Source organism: Barbatula barbatula, assembly GCF_947034865.1.
Source record: "Barbatula barbatula genome assembly, chromosome: 8".
NCBI classification, from domain to species: domain Eukaryota; kingdom Metazoa; phylum Chordata; class Actinopteri; order Cypriniformes; family Nemacheilidae; genus Barbatula; species Barbatula barbatula.
Window position 1 is genome coordinate 23,173,250 of NC_136771.1, and position 13,938 is coordinate 23,187,187.

General features: G+C 40.2%; 1 protein-coding gene across 1 annotated transcript in view; it reads right to left on the reverse strand.

Moving 5' to 3' along the window:
• The window catches only part of cacna1hb (calcium channel, voltage-dependent, T type, alpha 1H subunit b), a 62,637-nt gene extending 49,587 nt beyond the window's left edge, over window positions 1-13,050 (reverse strand). The window contains exons 1-2 of the mRNA XM_079462396.1: window positions 12,960-13,050; window positions 11,408-11,718 (exon numbers count right to left, since the gene is read on the reverse strand). Coding sequence (XP_079318522.1) covers window positions 11,408-11,688 — 281 coding nt within the window. The 5' untranslated portion in view covers window positions 11,689-11,718; window positions 12,960-13,050. The remainder of the gene's footprint in view (window positions 1-11,407; window positions 11,719-12,959) is intronic.
• Window positions 13,051-13,938: the final 888 nt, after the last annotated feature.

Here is a 13,938-nt window from a genome sequence, read left to right on the forward strand (position 1 = left end):
AGCAAGGGGACCCGCGGTGTACGTAGACAGAAATAGCTCATTCTAAGGTACTAACATGTCAGTACATAAGTCAGTTCATATGTACATAAACATAACTCCTCCCAAAATAAATCGACATTGGGCCTTTAAATGCTCTCTCTTTGGATGGAAGCATCTTAACGTAATTTAAATGGAAAATGTTCACGTAAAACCAAATCACACCTCAAAAGGTAAACTCAACGAACGAGTGTACAAGCCTTCAAGCACTCTTGTGATAAAACAAAATCCTCTAATCCTATCCTGCTAATCAAAAAGGCCATCAAGCACGTTTTATGCGATGTGTTGCCATGTTGTCGGCGGAGTAAAGAACATTTTAATTGAGGGGTTCCTGCGGATGAGGTCTGACATGTCGCTGTGTAAATGAGCTGTGAATGTGTTCAAATGATCAGATGACTAAAAAGCAGAGACGGGGGTCATTAAAGCCGACAGGCACCCTCTGCTCCGGGTGTACACTGCAAACCTCGGCTCAATGGGACGTGCGATTTTCATGTTTAAATGCATACTGTGCTTTGCAAGACACCCTTCAAAGCCAATTTCTTTTTCTTTGTTTGACTTAATTGCAAAACCTGAATCGAAAATCCTCTGTGAGACTAATTTCGAGGATGCTGCATGGGTTTACAGCGGAAAATGTTCAGAACGAAAAGTATGTTTATACTACAGCGTAATGTTCACACACTGTTAAGTTGTGATTTTTGCATTTCCTTTCAAGATGATTGGCTTTGGGTTGTTCGGTTTAACAGGATAATACTTGCGCAGTTTGCAATCTGGTGCCAGAGATTCTCATTTGGACTGATTAGATTGAACGTTCCCTTTTTAAACCACTCCAATTTGGCTTTGTGTTGGGAAAGACGAACCTTCCTCCAAAATACAGTTTTTTCGCAGAACAGAACTCAGGTTCTCTTGCAGCAGTTCCTTGTATTTTGCAGCATCAATTCTTGGTTCTATTTTAACAAGATGCCCCAGCCGTTGCTGCTGAAAGGAATCCCCACAGCGTGAGGCCATTGTTGGCAGGTATGGTGTGTTTGAGGTGTGGGCTGGAGATTTGTGCCACACATATTGCTTCACTCTTGGTCTCTTCTGACCGTAAAAGCTTTTCCAGCATCACAACTGGGTCACTACGCTTTTACAAAACGCCAGACACATTGCCGCGGGGTCCTTATTTACACCTCTGCTTTACTATATCTCGTGTTTGTTTATGGCTAACATCTTCAGTTTCTTTTATCACAGGTTTGCTTTAGAATAACTACATAATGACTAATGTTTTAACCAAACAATGCAATTCACAAGAAGATGGCAATTAATTGAAATTGTCTGTTGACTGAAAGCCAAAAAACAAGTATACTTAATCTCATATTGATTTAAAAAAAAAAAACATTATAAGTATAAATTTCTTTTACCATTTGACAAGCTAAACTGACTCTGCCATGCCATTAAACCGAAACATTATGTGCAATTGATTGTTATCAACAATAATAATATATTTTATATATATATTATTATTATATATATAATATATATAAATAAATAATTGAGGTAAATCTGTTATTCCATTTTGCAAGGATTATTTTATTACTGATTTAAATGTATGCATTCATACGATTTATTTGTTTTAAGTTAAAGCTACATCTAGTGATAAATTAAATATATATATTTATTCACAATTTATCTATTTATTATTTATTTATTGACAGTTGCGTTAAATAATCGTGATCTCTATATTGTGGAAAATAATCGTGACTATAATTTCTGTCATAATGAAGCATTCCTACTTGAATCACACTGAATTTGACTTGGTAGACAAAATGGTAAAATGAAACCAAGCTGCTTTGTACTTAGTAAAAGTTATAAAACATTATTGTGTTTTTCCCCTTAACATTTCAGCATTTAGATTTTTAACTTTAGTTGCAGTTTTGACTTAAACAAAGAAACTAAATAATGAGGGTCAAATCCCTGACCCAAAAGACAATTGAATGAAATGTCACTTTACTTCACTTTATTACGGATGCACAGCACAGCACACAGCAATAATAAAAAATGAAAATAAAACAAAAAAACTAAACTAGAAACTTCAAAAGCCAAACTTGAGAAATGATGATAAATTGGCAGCTAATAGCAATTAACGTGAATGACAAATGAGAGCGCAGAGCTTTAAACAGACAGAGGAGAAGCGGCAGTGGTCTAATGCGGTCAGACAAAGCAAAGCAGAGGAGTGTAGAGTTATTGATCCATGACAGGTCGAAAGAAACTGGAGAATGATCGATTGGTACAAGAGCGAGTAAGGAGGGGAGAGTAAGAGAGGCTGAAAAGTGGGGGAAGGAAATAAAGGCATGAACACGTTTGCGCCTGACTGATTATATACTGTCTAAAGTAACTGCCCTAATAATCAAGAGTGATTGACTTTAGAGTTTTAGATTGAAGCTTATAAATATATTAAACTTTGGTTTGTGCTACAACAAATTGTGCTGTCAGTTTAGTAAAAGAGAAACATATAATTTCTACAAAAAATAAAACAATGTGTCTAGTGTAGAGACAACAATATCATTGAGAATTGGGAGTGGGCTCTTTTGACTTGGTTCAGTAGCCATCTACCTAACAACCACCCAGACCTCCATAGCAACACACTAAAATACACTGAGAACATCTTAGATGCTCTGGCAACCATCCACCGCACTGTAGCATCCTGACAGCACGGTTTGCATGAGAAAGTCTCTTCTAAATCTTTACTGCTTTTTCAGTTATTTACAACTGCATATGGGTTTTTACCATACGGATAGTCTACAGGCGGTTTTTATGTGACAACATAGACATACATGACTGCGCAGGTGTGCGCTCGTGGGCTGCAGTTAACTTCCGGTAAATAAAAAACAATAGAGTGCCTAAGTAGAAGAACCTGGCTAAACTCGTCTCTCCAATATTTTGAATTTAGACTGCGATACCAAGCTCAACCACTAGATGTCAATACCATACCATTCCACAAATCGTTTATTTAATAAAAATGTTTACAATAAAATAATAATACAAATTAATATGACCATAAATTAAATTAAATCTAAAGAATATTATCAGACACTAGCCATACACAAACCGGAAGTTATGCGTGTGCGATGAAACCTTCTATACTTGGTGGTTTAAATACCTGTGTGATGTCTCTTTTGGGGTTTGTAAAGCATAGTTTTCCATAGTCAGGCAAATGAATTGTCACATCCATAACGGTCCATATTCCTCGTAAATGGGCACATGAAAAGTAAAAAAAATAACTATGTTGTGGTCTTTGAAGAGACTTTACTTCTCCATTTGTTGTGTATTGTTGAATCTGATGAGCGATTTTTACAGATTTTTATTTTTATTTAAATTCACAGAAATCCTACAAAATCTCTCAGACTGCTTTTTTCCCGATGTCTGGACTCAATCATCAGGAGTTTAATAAAATATAAATAAATGTTTCCATATATCGGTAATAAATATATTCTCTGAGAAGAATATATCCATAACGCTGGAATCGCCCATTTACACTTCCTGTCATTTTAGCAAAAAGTACTTCAGGGCCCATCAGAAAGTCTCTTTTTATATGAGCCAGCAAGTAACCGCCTAGCAACCATGCAAAACATCCTAGCAACCACACAGAACCTTGTGGAACTTTCTGCATGAACAAGCATCGATCTCGTTTTTATTTCTTTTAGAAAACATACAAATCTAGTCCTACATCCTGAATTATTAACTGACATGCATGTCAAACATACATGATTTTTGTCACACTGTCACTGTCCTATAAAAATACCCTCTCCTCCTTTTGCTCAATTTTGACACGCTTTCAGGCGTCGATTAAAATCCATACAAGGCAAACACGCATGCAATCACACATTACATGCGAACTCATAAACGCACACACAGACGCATGCAATTACAGCATCAATTTACTCGAATTTACCGTTAACCCAATATTTCAGGGCTAATGGTGAATTAGCTGAAGTCTGTAATTATCAGACATTATTCCATTAAACTTCAGCATTTCCAATTTGACTAACACATAGTCTATTAGATTAAAACCTCTCTATAAACCATTAAGTCTATTATGGTGACGATTCTGGATGAACTCAAGAGAAACCAGGAAAAATAGAATGACACATACAGGGACACTGAGAAAGAGAGAGAGACCCATGCTGGCAGTGTGTAGCAGTTGTTTAGAGGTGATTGATGAAATGCAAAATAATAGAGAGTAAATGCAAAAAAATGAAGCTTAACTTACTCGCACCATCAAAATACTGTCAGTCAAGTACAATCTCAGGGCAATTTCATGCATTTCCATGCGATTTACTACAATTTACGCTCACGCTAATGATGGTTATGAGTTGAGGCTTTAAAGGTCCAGTGTCACATTTGTATAGACAGAAATGCCATATAATAAATATAACTATCTTCATTTAAGACCTTACATAATGAAACAATATGTGTACCTTAGAATGAGCTATTGTAAATGAACATCATCTTGGCCTGATTTTCGTCCACCCTTTAAGCCCTTCCCCGAATTGCTTGGTCAGCCAATCAAACACGGCAGAGGCATAAGGGGATACAGTGGGGTCTTAGCTCATTTGTTGCCTGGCAACCAGGTGCTTTCCAAGGAAGGGTTGATCCCAAAGAGGATCCGCAGATAGTGCTGTAATATAGCGCAAACCCCATGCTTCCTCTTGACTAACTTATGTCCACCCACCCGCACACGAACACAGATGAAGAGATAGGCTGGTCTTACCTCACAGGAATCCATCAGCACTTTTACCGTCGGCCGGCCCGAGGCATCACCGATAGAGATGGGCCCTTAGGGGCCACACACTTGTAACATGAGTCGGTTATTATAGGACGGTCACTCGGGATCCCTGTAGGTTTTAGAACTAAAACACTGTATTCACCTGTTTTGTGTGTATGTGTGTGCGGGCACATCTTAGTTCAAGTCTTCTCTAGATTACAAATTAGCAAAAAAATCTAGCTCTACATTATGATAAAATATTCACCTTTAACGAACTGTTCCCATAAAATATGGCTGGCACATGCAAACATGTAAACGTCCAAGTCTGGTAAAAGTGCAAATCACACTGAGTAACACGACAGTGCTTTTGTCTGACTTATTACCAAGACGCATTTATGTATATTAAAGTGAAGGAGGCAGTGCGCGGCTAATGTCGCCCAGGGCTTCATAGGGATCCTCGCTGTCCGGCCCTCTCGCTGGGTCAATGTATGTGTGAGCGGACAAGTATGGCAAGGTACTGACATACTACTCAACCAGGGCATACCCATGGTGACGTTACCGTAGCAACCAGCCCCTTCCTGCTGACAAAAGAAGTTAGACCGTGTGTGCGTCGCGAGGTGCACGGGTACATCACGATTCTTTTGTGATGTTGTCTTTATGTATTCAGCAATTTATATCCCAGAAAAGTACACAGGCTCCAGAGACTGTCAGATTGTAGATCTGATTGTACACACACACACACACACATATAACCTCCATCTCTAGCCCCCCACACATCTGGGTGTGTTCAAGTTGGACTGATGTTAGCTGACAAGGGCATTACATCACCAACACAACACAAACTGGTCTTTGAACAGACAGAGTATAAAAGATGCTGAAAAAACAATAAAATGGTTAAATAATATAATGATTTTCATTACAAAATACCAGTATTCCAGTTTTGGGCAGTATTCCACAGAGACCATTTTAGCTGAAAATCAATTAAAAGTAAACTCATTAAAACCGATACCATTATTACCATTGATCCATTAGGTGCTTGCATGTTCCATACACAACGATGTTCTCCGTACAGATGACCTTTTATACCGCTGATAGCTGAATAAATACTTCAGTGTCATACATAAACGATATATCTGTGTCATCCTTATTTCTCCCTCCTTCACCCCGACCGGGACAGTGATATTTCAGTAAGTTTACTCAATACGCCGCCGCAGACTGCAGTTGAAAATGGACAGTGGGCAAGCTTACACTTAAAAGTGCAGTTTGTGTGGGGAGTCTACTAGAGCAGCAAAATGTGCATGTGCAAGGAGTACAGAAGGTTGCGCACCGTGAGCATCTAGAATTTGAAACATCTGAGATGCTTGTTCAACTGCCTATCTAGCATATGCCCCCGCTTTTCTTTGGGAGGAGGAAGTAACGGCTGATAAACACCTCTTCCATCCTCTCCTGCGGAAACACTTGAATTGCACATTTGCCGAGGAGACAACAGATTTCCTCTCTCAGCACTGGGGATCCCTTTCCGAGACTGAGGTTGTAATTACTCCGCCGAAGCATGAGGGGGCGCGAAAGAAAGTACAGCCAATAGAACGACTGGATCGAGTGATGAACCCATGGAACACATGGGTGCCACCGCTCTAGGCAGACAGCGAGAATCCCCGTCATTATCTGGGGAATCCCCACAACCATCTGCTCATGATGCCAGGCATGACATATCACTACACCTCTTTCTCCTATCGGTACATGGCCCGATTGTGAAGTTAGTGTTTCTAAAGCATTTCGCTTTTCTTGATAAATCAACACACGAGGCATTGTATGCTGAATACACAGCTTTATTTTATTTTATTTCTTTTGCAGGGCCTTTTCTGCACCGAGAGAAGAACACGGCTGCCTCCAGACCGACATGAGTGAGTGAGCGGCCGAATGCACCTCCTCGGCATTGAACCTCTCAGGGACTCCACCTGCTTTTAAGAATCCTCAAACTGTGCTCAAAATGTGCACATGCCTATGTTAAAAAGCCTGGACGGGGAGATCAGGGCGCTGACAAACGCAGTCTGATTCCCACTCAGGTAGCTTCACAAGGGTCATCCAGAGATTACTTTGTGGCACCACTGTACCAGCAATAGCATGGCCCAATGACACCAGAACCCCACAGGTTGCACGAAGAATGTAAACAGCCATGGAACACACTTCCCCCATGAGTGTGTCACACGACATCCCTGCCGACATGGTCTCGCTCAGCTCTTCCAGGTAGATAGGGGGTGACATGGGCTTCGGCCACGAAGACATGAGCTCCGCCACACAATCTGGATAGAGCAGCAGGCGGGTTCTCAGGACTGTCTGCATCGGGGACAGATAGAATCCTCCGAAGCACAAGCTCTTCTGTATCGGTGGAGGAGCAGGCCATTCTACCGGCAACTTTTCTGCTGCTCTCCGGAGAAGACTAAAGAAGGGATCATCTCCCTGGATCTAAACACCTCGCCCGCATCTAACGAGACAGAGTCATCATCTTGGCAACTAAACTCAGGTGCGACCAGAGGAACACCCCTGTCCTTCTCTGCTTCCATTCGATCGCCCCAGCTCTCTGTGACCAGAACACCCAAGGCGGACTTTGGATCAGCCTCCGACCACAGAAGTGGACCGTGACTGGCCACTGCCCCATGAGCACCTGCTCCACAAACGACACACGCTGCTCAAGCATAAAGAGCATCTTTACCCACATTTCATAGGCAGACCCGTCCACGTCGTCATGCAAGAGCACGATATCCCATAGTCATGTGTTGTACCGAGTGAACCGACTCAATGGGAACCAGTTCTTCAAGGCCATTTTACAGTAGGAAACTGGCTGAGGCGCCATCTAGCTAATGTATAATTCGTATCTTAACAAATTTAATTAAAAAAATGTTTTATCCAAAAGCATGAGCATTTCGGTTTAATATAAAAAAAACATTATTTTTATAAATTCTTTTTTTCTTACATTTATTTGTATTCCCCCTCTCTCTCTCTCCTGGTGTGTGAACCAGTGTGTTGCATGAACCATGTGCTTACATCAGTGACTCCAGTTGTCTTGGAAACCAATACTGTTTCCCTGACAGCGATGACAGGCACCTATAACCCCGGAGATTCATTAGTGACAATAGCCATGGCGATTACCAATCAGTGAAGTTTTGGCACTGCTGTCATTAATAGTTTCTGATGCGATTGTGTTTGTACATATAAGCCTGTACACTTCAGAGATGAATGTTGTCATATCTTCCTTGAAAATAATGTCATCATCTGACGTCCCTTCACTTTCTTGATGTCTCTATATCCATACTCAAACACCCACGCATGAACACACAGGCATTGACGAGTTCTAGCTTGTTTCGTCCCATTAAAGTCTATTCTGTCTTCCTGTGGGAATGTCCTTTCAATCCCCGGGGAGAATAAACATATGCACTAAGGATTGCCGGGTTCTCAATTACCACACATAACCCCAACATATGGGAAAAACATATTTAATTGCAAAACAATTAAAACCTGTCAAATCTCATTCACACTCTGTTATTGCGACACACACGTGTATGTACCTGTACGTTTGTTTAAACAAATTTATCATGGTAAATGTTTGCTTTAATAATTTACAAATGGGTCCACTACCATATATCGAGGGCTAAGAGACACACAAGCGGTGGTAGATGTCTCAATGTTTGTTTGTCCATCCATCAGTGTTTGGGTGAGCGGTCTTCAATCTATTGTTGATACTTAACATTGAAACCACTCATCTCCATCATTAAAATTCAGCACGCAATGCTTCGGCACATTTGAGCAGACATGTGCTGTTACTTTAACAAGAATGTGAACTTTTCAACAAGATAATAAAAAGAGGTGAAAAGGACACCATGTAACAACACGGTGACGAGTTTTGCATGCGGAACCAGTCAAGCACAACTCTCATTTACATAAAAAATGTAAATACAGTATCAACTTGTTTAACCTGCATACTGTACGTGCAATGGCAGAAGAAACCTATTCGTACACACCAACACACATCCGCAATAATGTTCCTTTTTAAAATAATTACCTACAATCAATTACAGAATTCCTACAAGTATACGTTTTTTGTCACATCCATAGCACACACCTGTACATTTTGCTCTCTTTCAAAACAGAAAATTTGGGCATGTCTGGATATTTTTCTAATGTCTGGACCGGTCAAATATAAATGGACGATTCAATACATTGGTAATAAATACATTCTCTGTGAATGCATATTGCAAGTTTAGGCTCATGTCCCTCTAGCACACACCTTTTCTCTGTGCTGTGTTTTAATGTCTATACTATTTCTTTATGATGTATTTTTTGCTTTGCAAAAAGCTATATTGTGAAAGAGACTTTGAGTCTCATACTCAACCTAACTGAGTATGAGAGGAGACACGAGGCACGAATACTCACTCAACGTCTCTGACGGCGAAGGCCTGTGATCACATAACAGCCGAGCTGCTTTGTGTTCGACGCTACAAGTATGATTTTTCATGCAAAAGGAACAGCGTGACATAACATTTACGTGTAATTTCCAAATATCAATTTAAACTCTTAAAATGGCTCTCTAGACAGAATTTACGACACATCAGGAGGAATTCCCTCATATTTTGGTGAAAGGCAGCATTACCTCGCAAGGCCTCTTAAGACCTTTAAAAAGCGATACAGGATAATTGTGATGATTATTTCATCGCATCGGGGAGAGAGCAGGTGAAGAATACGGACAAACGGCGCAGCGCGCAGCAATTATTCATCAGTGCCGGGCTGGCTCACGGCCACAGCGAACATCACCAGACGTGAGGGACGACAGTGAATAAGTTAGAGGGAAACAAAAGCACTTCTCCACCCGAGAGAAGATAGAGAGAGAGACTACTGGCAGCACAGTGCGTCTTGACATGTCAAGGATCTGATACTTCATTTGGTAGGCTACTTAATCCATTAATTGCCCTTGATTAAAGATGAAGAGCGTAATGTTTTGTGCCACCAGACGGAACAGCTAAAATATTATAACAGGTTCTCTGAAAGCACGAACAGATAGTCCCGCTGTCTTGATTTTCTGGTCTAGGGGCAGAATCATGACAGACCCACGTGTTTTATGTGGAGAGAAACATATTATTGTCAATCAGGACATGATATGCGTTCTCTCCAGTCTCGTCATTTGGCCCCGCCCCTCTCGTTCCTAGTATAGCTTTCCTCCTGTGTCTCATTACCCACACCTGCCCATCGTCATCTCCTTTGTTAGTCTCCCTATTTAATGCCCTCTTGTCTAGTGCTGGTTCGTTGTACTTGTTACACCGTCCTAGAAGCTTTGTTGTGACAAATACTTTAAAGTCTAGTCTTTGAGTGTTCGTGTTAGTCTTCGTATTTTATAGTTGAGGTCTTGTTGAGTCTTTAATTTTCAGTTTATCGTGGTTTGCTATTGTTTACTCCTTTGTTACCCCCTTGTGGGTTTTTGTTTTTCTAAACAATAGCAAACCACGATAAACTGAAAATTAAAGACTCAACAAAAATTAAAGTAAAAAAAAATTAAAGACTCAACATCATATATATATATATATATAAAAATTAAAGACTCAACATCATATATATATATATATATATATATAAAAGTCCCTGTGTTAACCCCTTCATCCCCGTATTGCTGCCTGCACTTGGGTTCTCCTACCACGTTCCTGACACCCGCCCCAAACTCACGTACATTGTTATGTTGATCGCCCAAACATATACAGCAATGTTTAAAAAGCTGTTTACAGTCTGTACAGTCTGCATTAAACTATGAATTCATTAAAACTACGCACATCATATTGAACTATCATATACTGTAAATTGTTTTTGATAGCTTATTGTGGCACTGCTGTATTACTTTATATTTTTTCTATATTATTTAAATATTTTCTAGTATAATTGTATTATCTGTAAATTACTATCTCACATATTTAAAGGAATAATGTCAAATTTGAAGGATTTATTGACAGAAATGCAATATACTATACATAACTATGTCTTCAGAGGTATTTAAAGACTTTAAATAATGAGGAGATATATTTTTATTACCTAAGAGTGAGTTATTTTTAACTACATACACTGTGGGTCCCCTTACATGAAATTCACCGTGTTGTTTCTAATCTACAGTAGCCCTTAACAGACAAACTGTACTGAGCGCATTTTGTAAATACGTTATCTCGTCAAAGAAGCGAAAGCGTGACGACATCTAAGTGCTGTTGTCAGCCACCGTAGTGCTCAATTCGCAAACTCAACTCTAGATGCTGCTCAATTTCACAAGCTGGACCTTTAAATTGTTTCACTTCTTGTATTACTTTATTATTTTTCTGCTGCATTTATGTTTGGTTTCATTTTATTATTTTTCTATTGTGTCTATACCTTCTTTTTCTATGTCCGTACCTCTGCATTATAAACTTCTCACACGAAAACAAATATACTGAATATGGAAACCTTTTTCTGATTTTTTTTACACTTTTCCTTTCATAACACTCATCGTGCCCGTTTCTCATAGAACGTAGGCTGCCAAGTCTTAGGCGACACATATGCAGAGTGTTTGTCACTGTGAATTATATCTGAAATGAAAGATCACACACATGGGAAGGATATGGGCTGCACACCAGCGCGAGGCACCAGCTGCGGGGTCGTGTGCTCTGGTGAAGGCAGAAGAACACCACCGGTGCCAGGGTTGGATAAGGGAGCTGCTCGTTCTCCTTCACTTCTGCCACGCTGCCAGTGGACTCCCATGTAGCTTCAGCACTTCCGGAAAGGCCGGCGGGTAGGTCCTCGGCCTCCTCGAGGCCCGTGCCATCCGACTGAGCAGGTGCGGTGAGGCTGACTTCAACCCGGTCCGGCCACAGGGCTGGTTCTGTCTCCTCACCGGTGGTCATGACGACAGAACGGTGGGTGGCAAAGCAACCCTGCTGACGGGAACGTCACTCACATGTAGACCCTCCATTGCATGAGACATTTAACTTATACGCATTGGGCTTGTTAACTGGGAATTCCCTAAAATTACGTCATCAACCAATGCCTTACAAGACTTGCTTTTTTCCAGGGAACACAAAAGAAGATTTTCAGCATATAATATGAAATTTTGGTCTGATTCTCACATAAAGCTGTTGTGTCATATAACGCATTTAACTAAGATTCCACATGAGCTTTATGGGATATCAGATATAACCATTGCATTTTATGATGCTTCTTGTGAAATGACTGTATAAATCTCCATCCAGAATCCTTGTATGGAAGAGAAACATGTCTCATTTTGTGTTCAGCAGATAAAAGAAAGTTTGGAACGACATGAAGATAGGTAAATGAGCATGAGCTTCATTTTGCGTGAGCTAACCCTAAAGCCAGGTGCTTGCATAAGTGATAGTGTACAAACTCAGCACACTTAAAATGTCACTCACTTTATCCGCATATTGCAAGTACCTTGAATCAAAGGTGAGCCAGGGGAACATCAATCATGTTCTCGGTTCATTACCATTAAGTCCATTCCTAGAGTGAAGCCAAAACGAAACTCTCTACGGCATATTTTATTTTTTTAAGTATAAGGCCAACTTCCCCATCCACATCATCAAATGGTAAATGTTTGGGAATCGATTCCTAGTGCTTGACTTTCTTAAAGTGCTTTCAGGAGTGTGAGCTGTGGTATAAACTGCTCACGATTTTTACGTAAGTGATCAACACACCTTTTCAGTTTTTTAGCATGTGATCGCAGTTGATCTCTTGTCAAGTTGTGCATTTTTCTATTATTATTAATAATGACAGCTTTTTTTGTTTTATAAATGAACCTTTAACACTGGAACAATTTGTGCGTAAAACCCCAAACGGATTGAATTTATTTTAGTCATCTAAAGATGCATCGCACTTTTGTCATGTTACAAAATAATTGTCTTAGCAAACGTTTAGTTTTTAAACATCATTAAACAAAAGCAAGAACTGCTGAGAAGGAAAATTGGAATACGTTAATGTGCATCATGTAGCCTAGTCTGTGTCTTTTTTTATTTCGATTTTTATTTACTTCTTATAAACCGTTCTTGAATTACATTTCTTTCTATAATCTTGCAACTTGCAATATATGATTTTTAAGCCTAAAACAGCATCAATCTCAGACACTGGAGCAAATCTAGAGGATCTTGAGTAGTTTTCTTCTTACCGTGTTGGAAATGACAGCGCGTTCTGGCTCATGGTCTCAACTGCGGCTTCCAGTGCCACATACAATTATTCCACATTTTCCCCTTTTACGTCCATTCTATAAGCAGACAACGAAAATGCGCAAATGTCCTTCACATCTGCGATAGGGATAAGGAAACTCCTGTTATGATGTCATTATACTCCAGACACTTCAAAGGCGCGGGTGCCAGTTCGGCGCGTCTTGGCGAAATCGAGTCCGAAGCGCATCAGAAGCTTGAAGTTTCTACTGGACGCGTGACGCGCTGTGTCTCGGTGAACTCCGGTGCGCTCTCTCTCTCTCTCTCTCTCTCTCTCTCTCTAAAACACACTGCATAGAGCAGACATGCGTCGTCCAAAGCAGCACAATTTATTTCTTTCCGGAAGAAAGTGAGATGCAGAGGACAGGGATTCCCCTAGGAACAGATCCAGATTCATGCAAAACATTCCCAGCTTCTTTTGCGCCAGCCCGCCTATGGTATAAATGTGCCTTAAAGACAACCCCGTGTTTGTATTGCTCTGGCCACAATGGGCCAAAATTTCGAGAAGATGTTGTAGACTGTATGAACTCGTGTGCCTTTATTTATTCCATTAGGCGATTCTCTGTTCCCACAACCACCATACAAAGAACTAAAGACACACCTTTAGTCAGACTCATTCTAGACTTTCCAGGTGGTTTTGAATAAACTACTTAAACAAATGTTTTATGCTATTCATCTCTCCATGGGTCTCGTTTGTGCTCACTATTGGCTTCAAAATGTTAAATGCTCCCTCATTTACATTTACATTTAGTCATTTAGCAGACGCTTATCCGAAGCGCTTACAAAGAGCTCAGGGAGCAATAAGCGATACGTCATACAGGAGCAATAATACAATGAGCGCTAATACAAAGTTACTAGTTTCAACCCAAGCCAGACCACTACCTGTTGAGAGAAAGAGAGAGGGTTAGTGTACATTTAAATTGT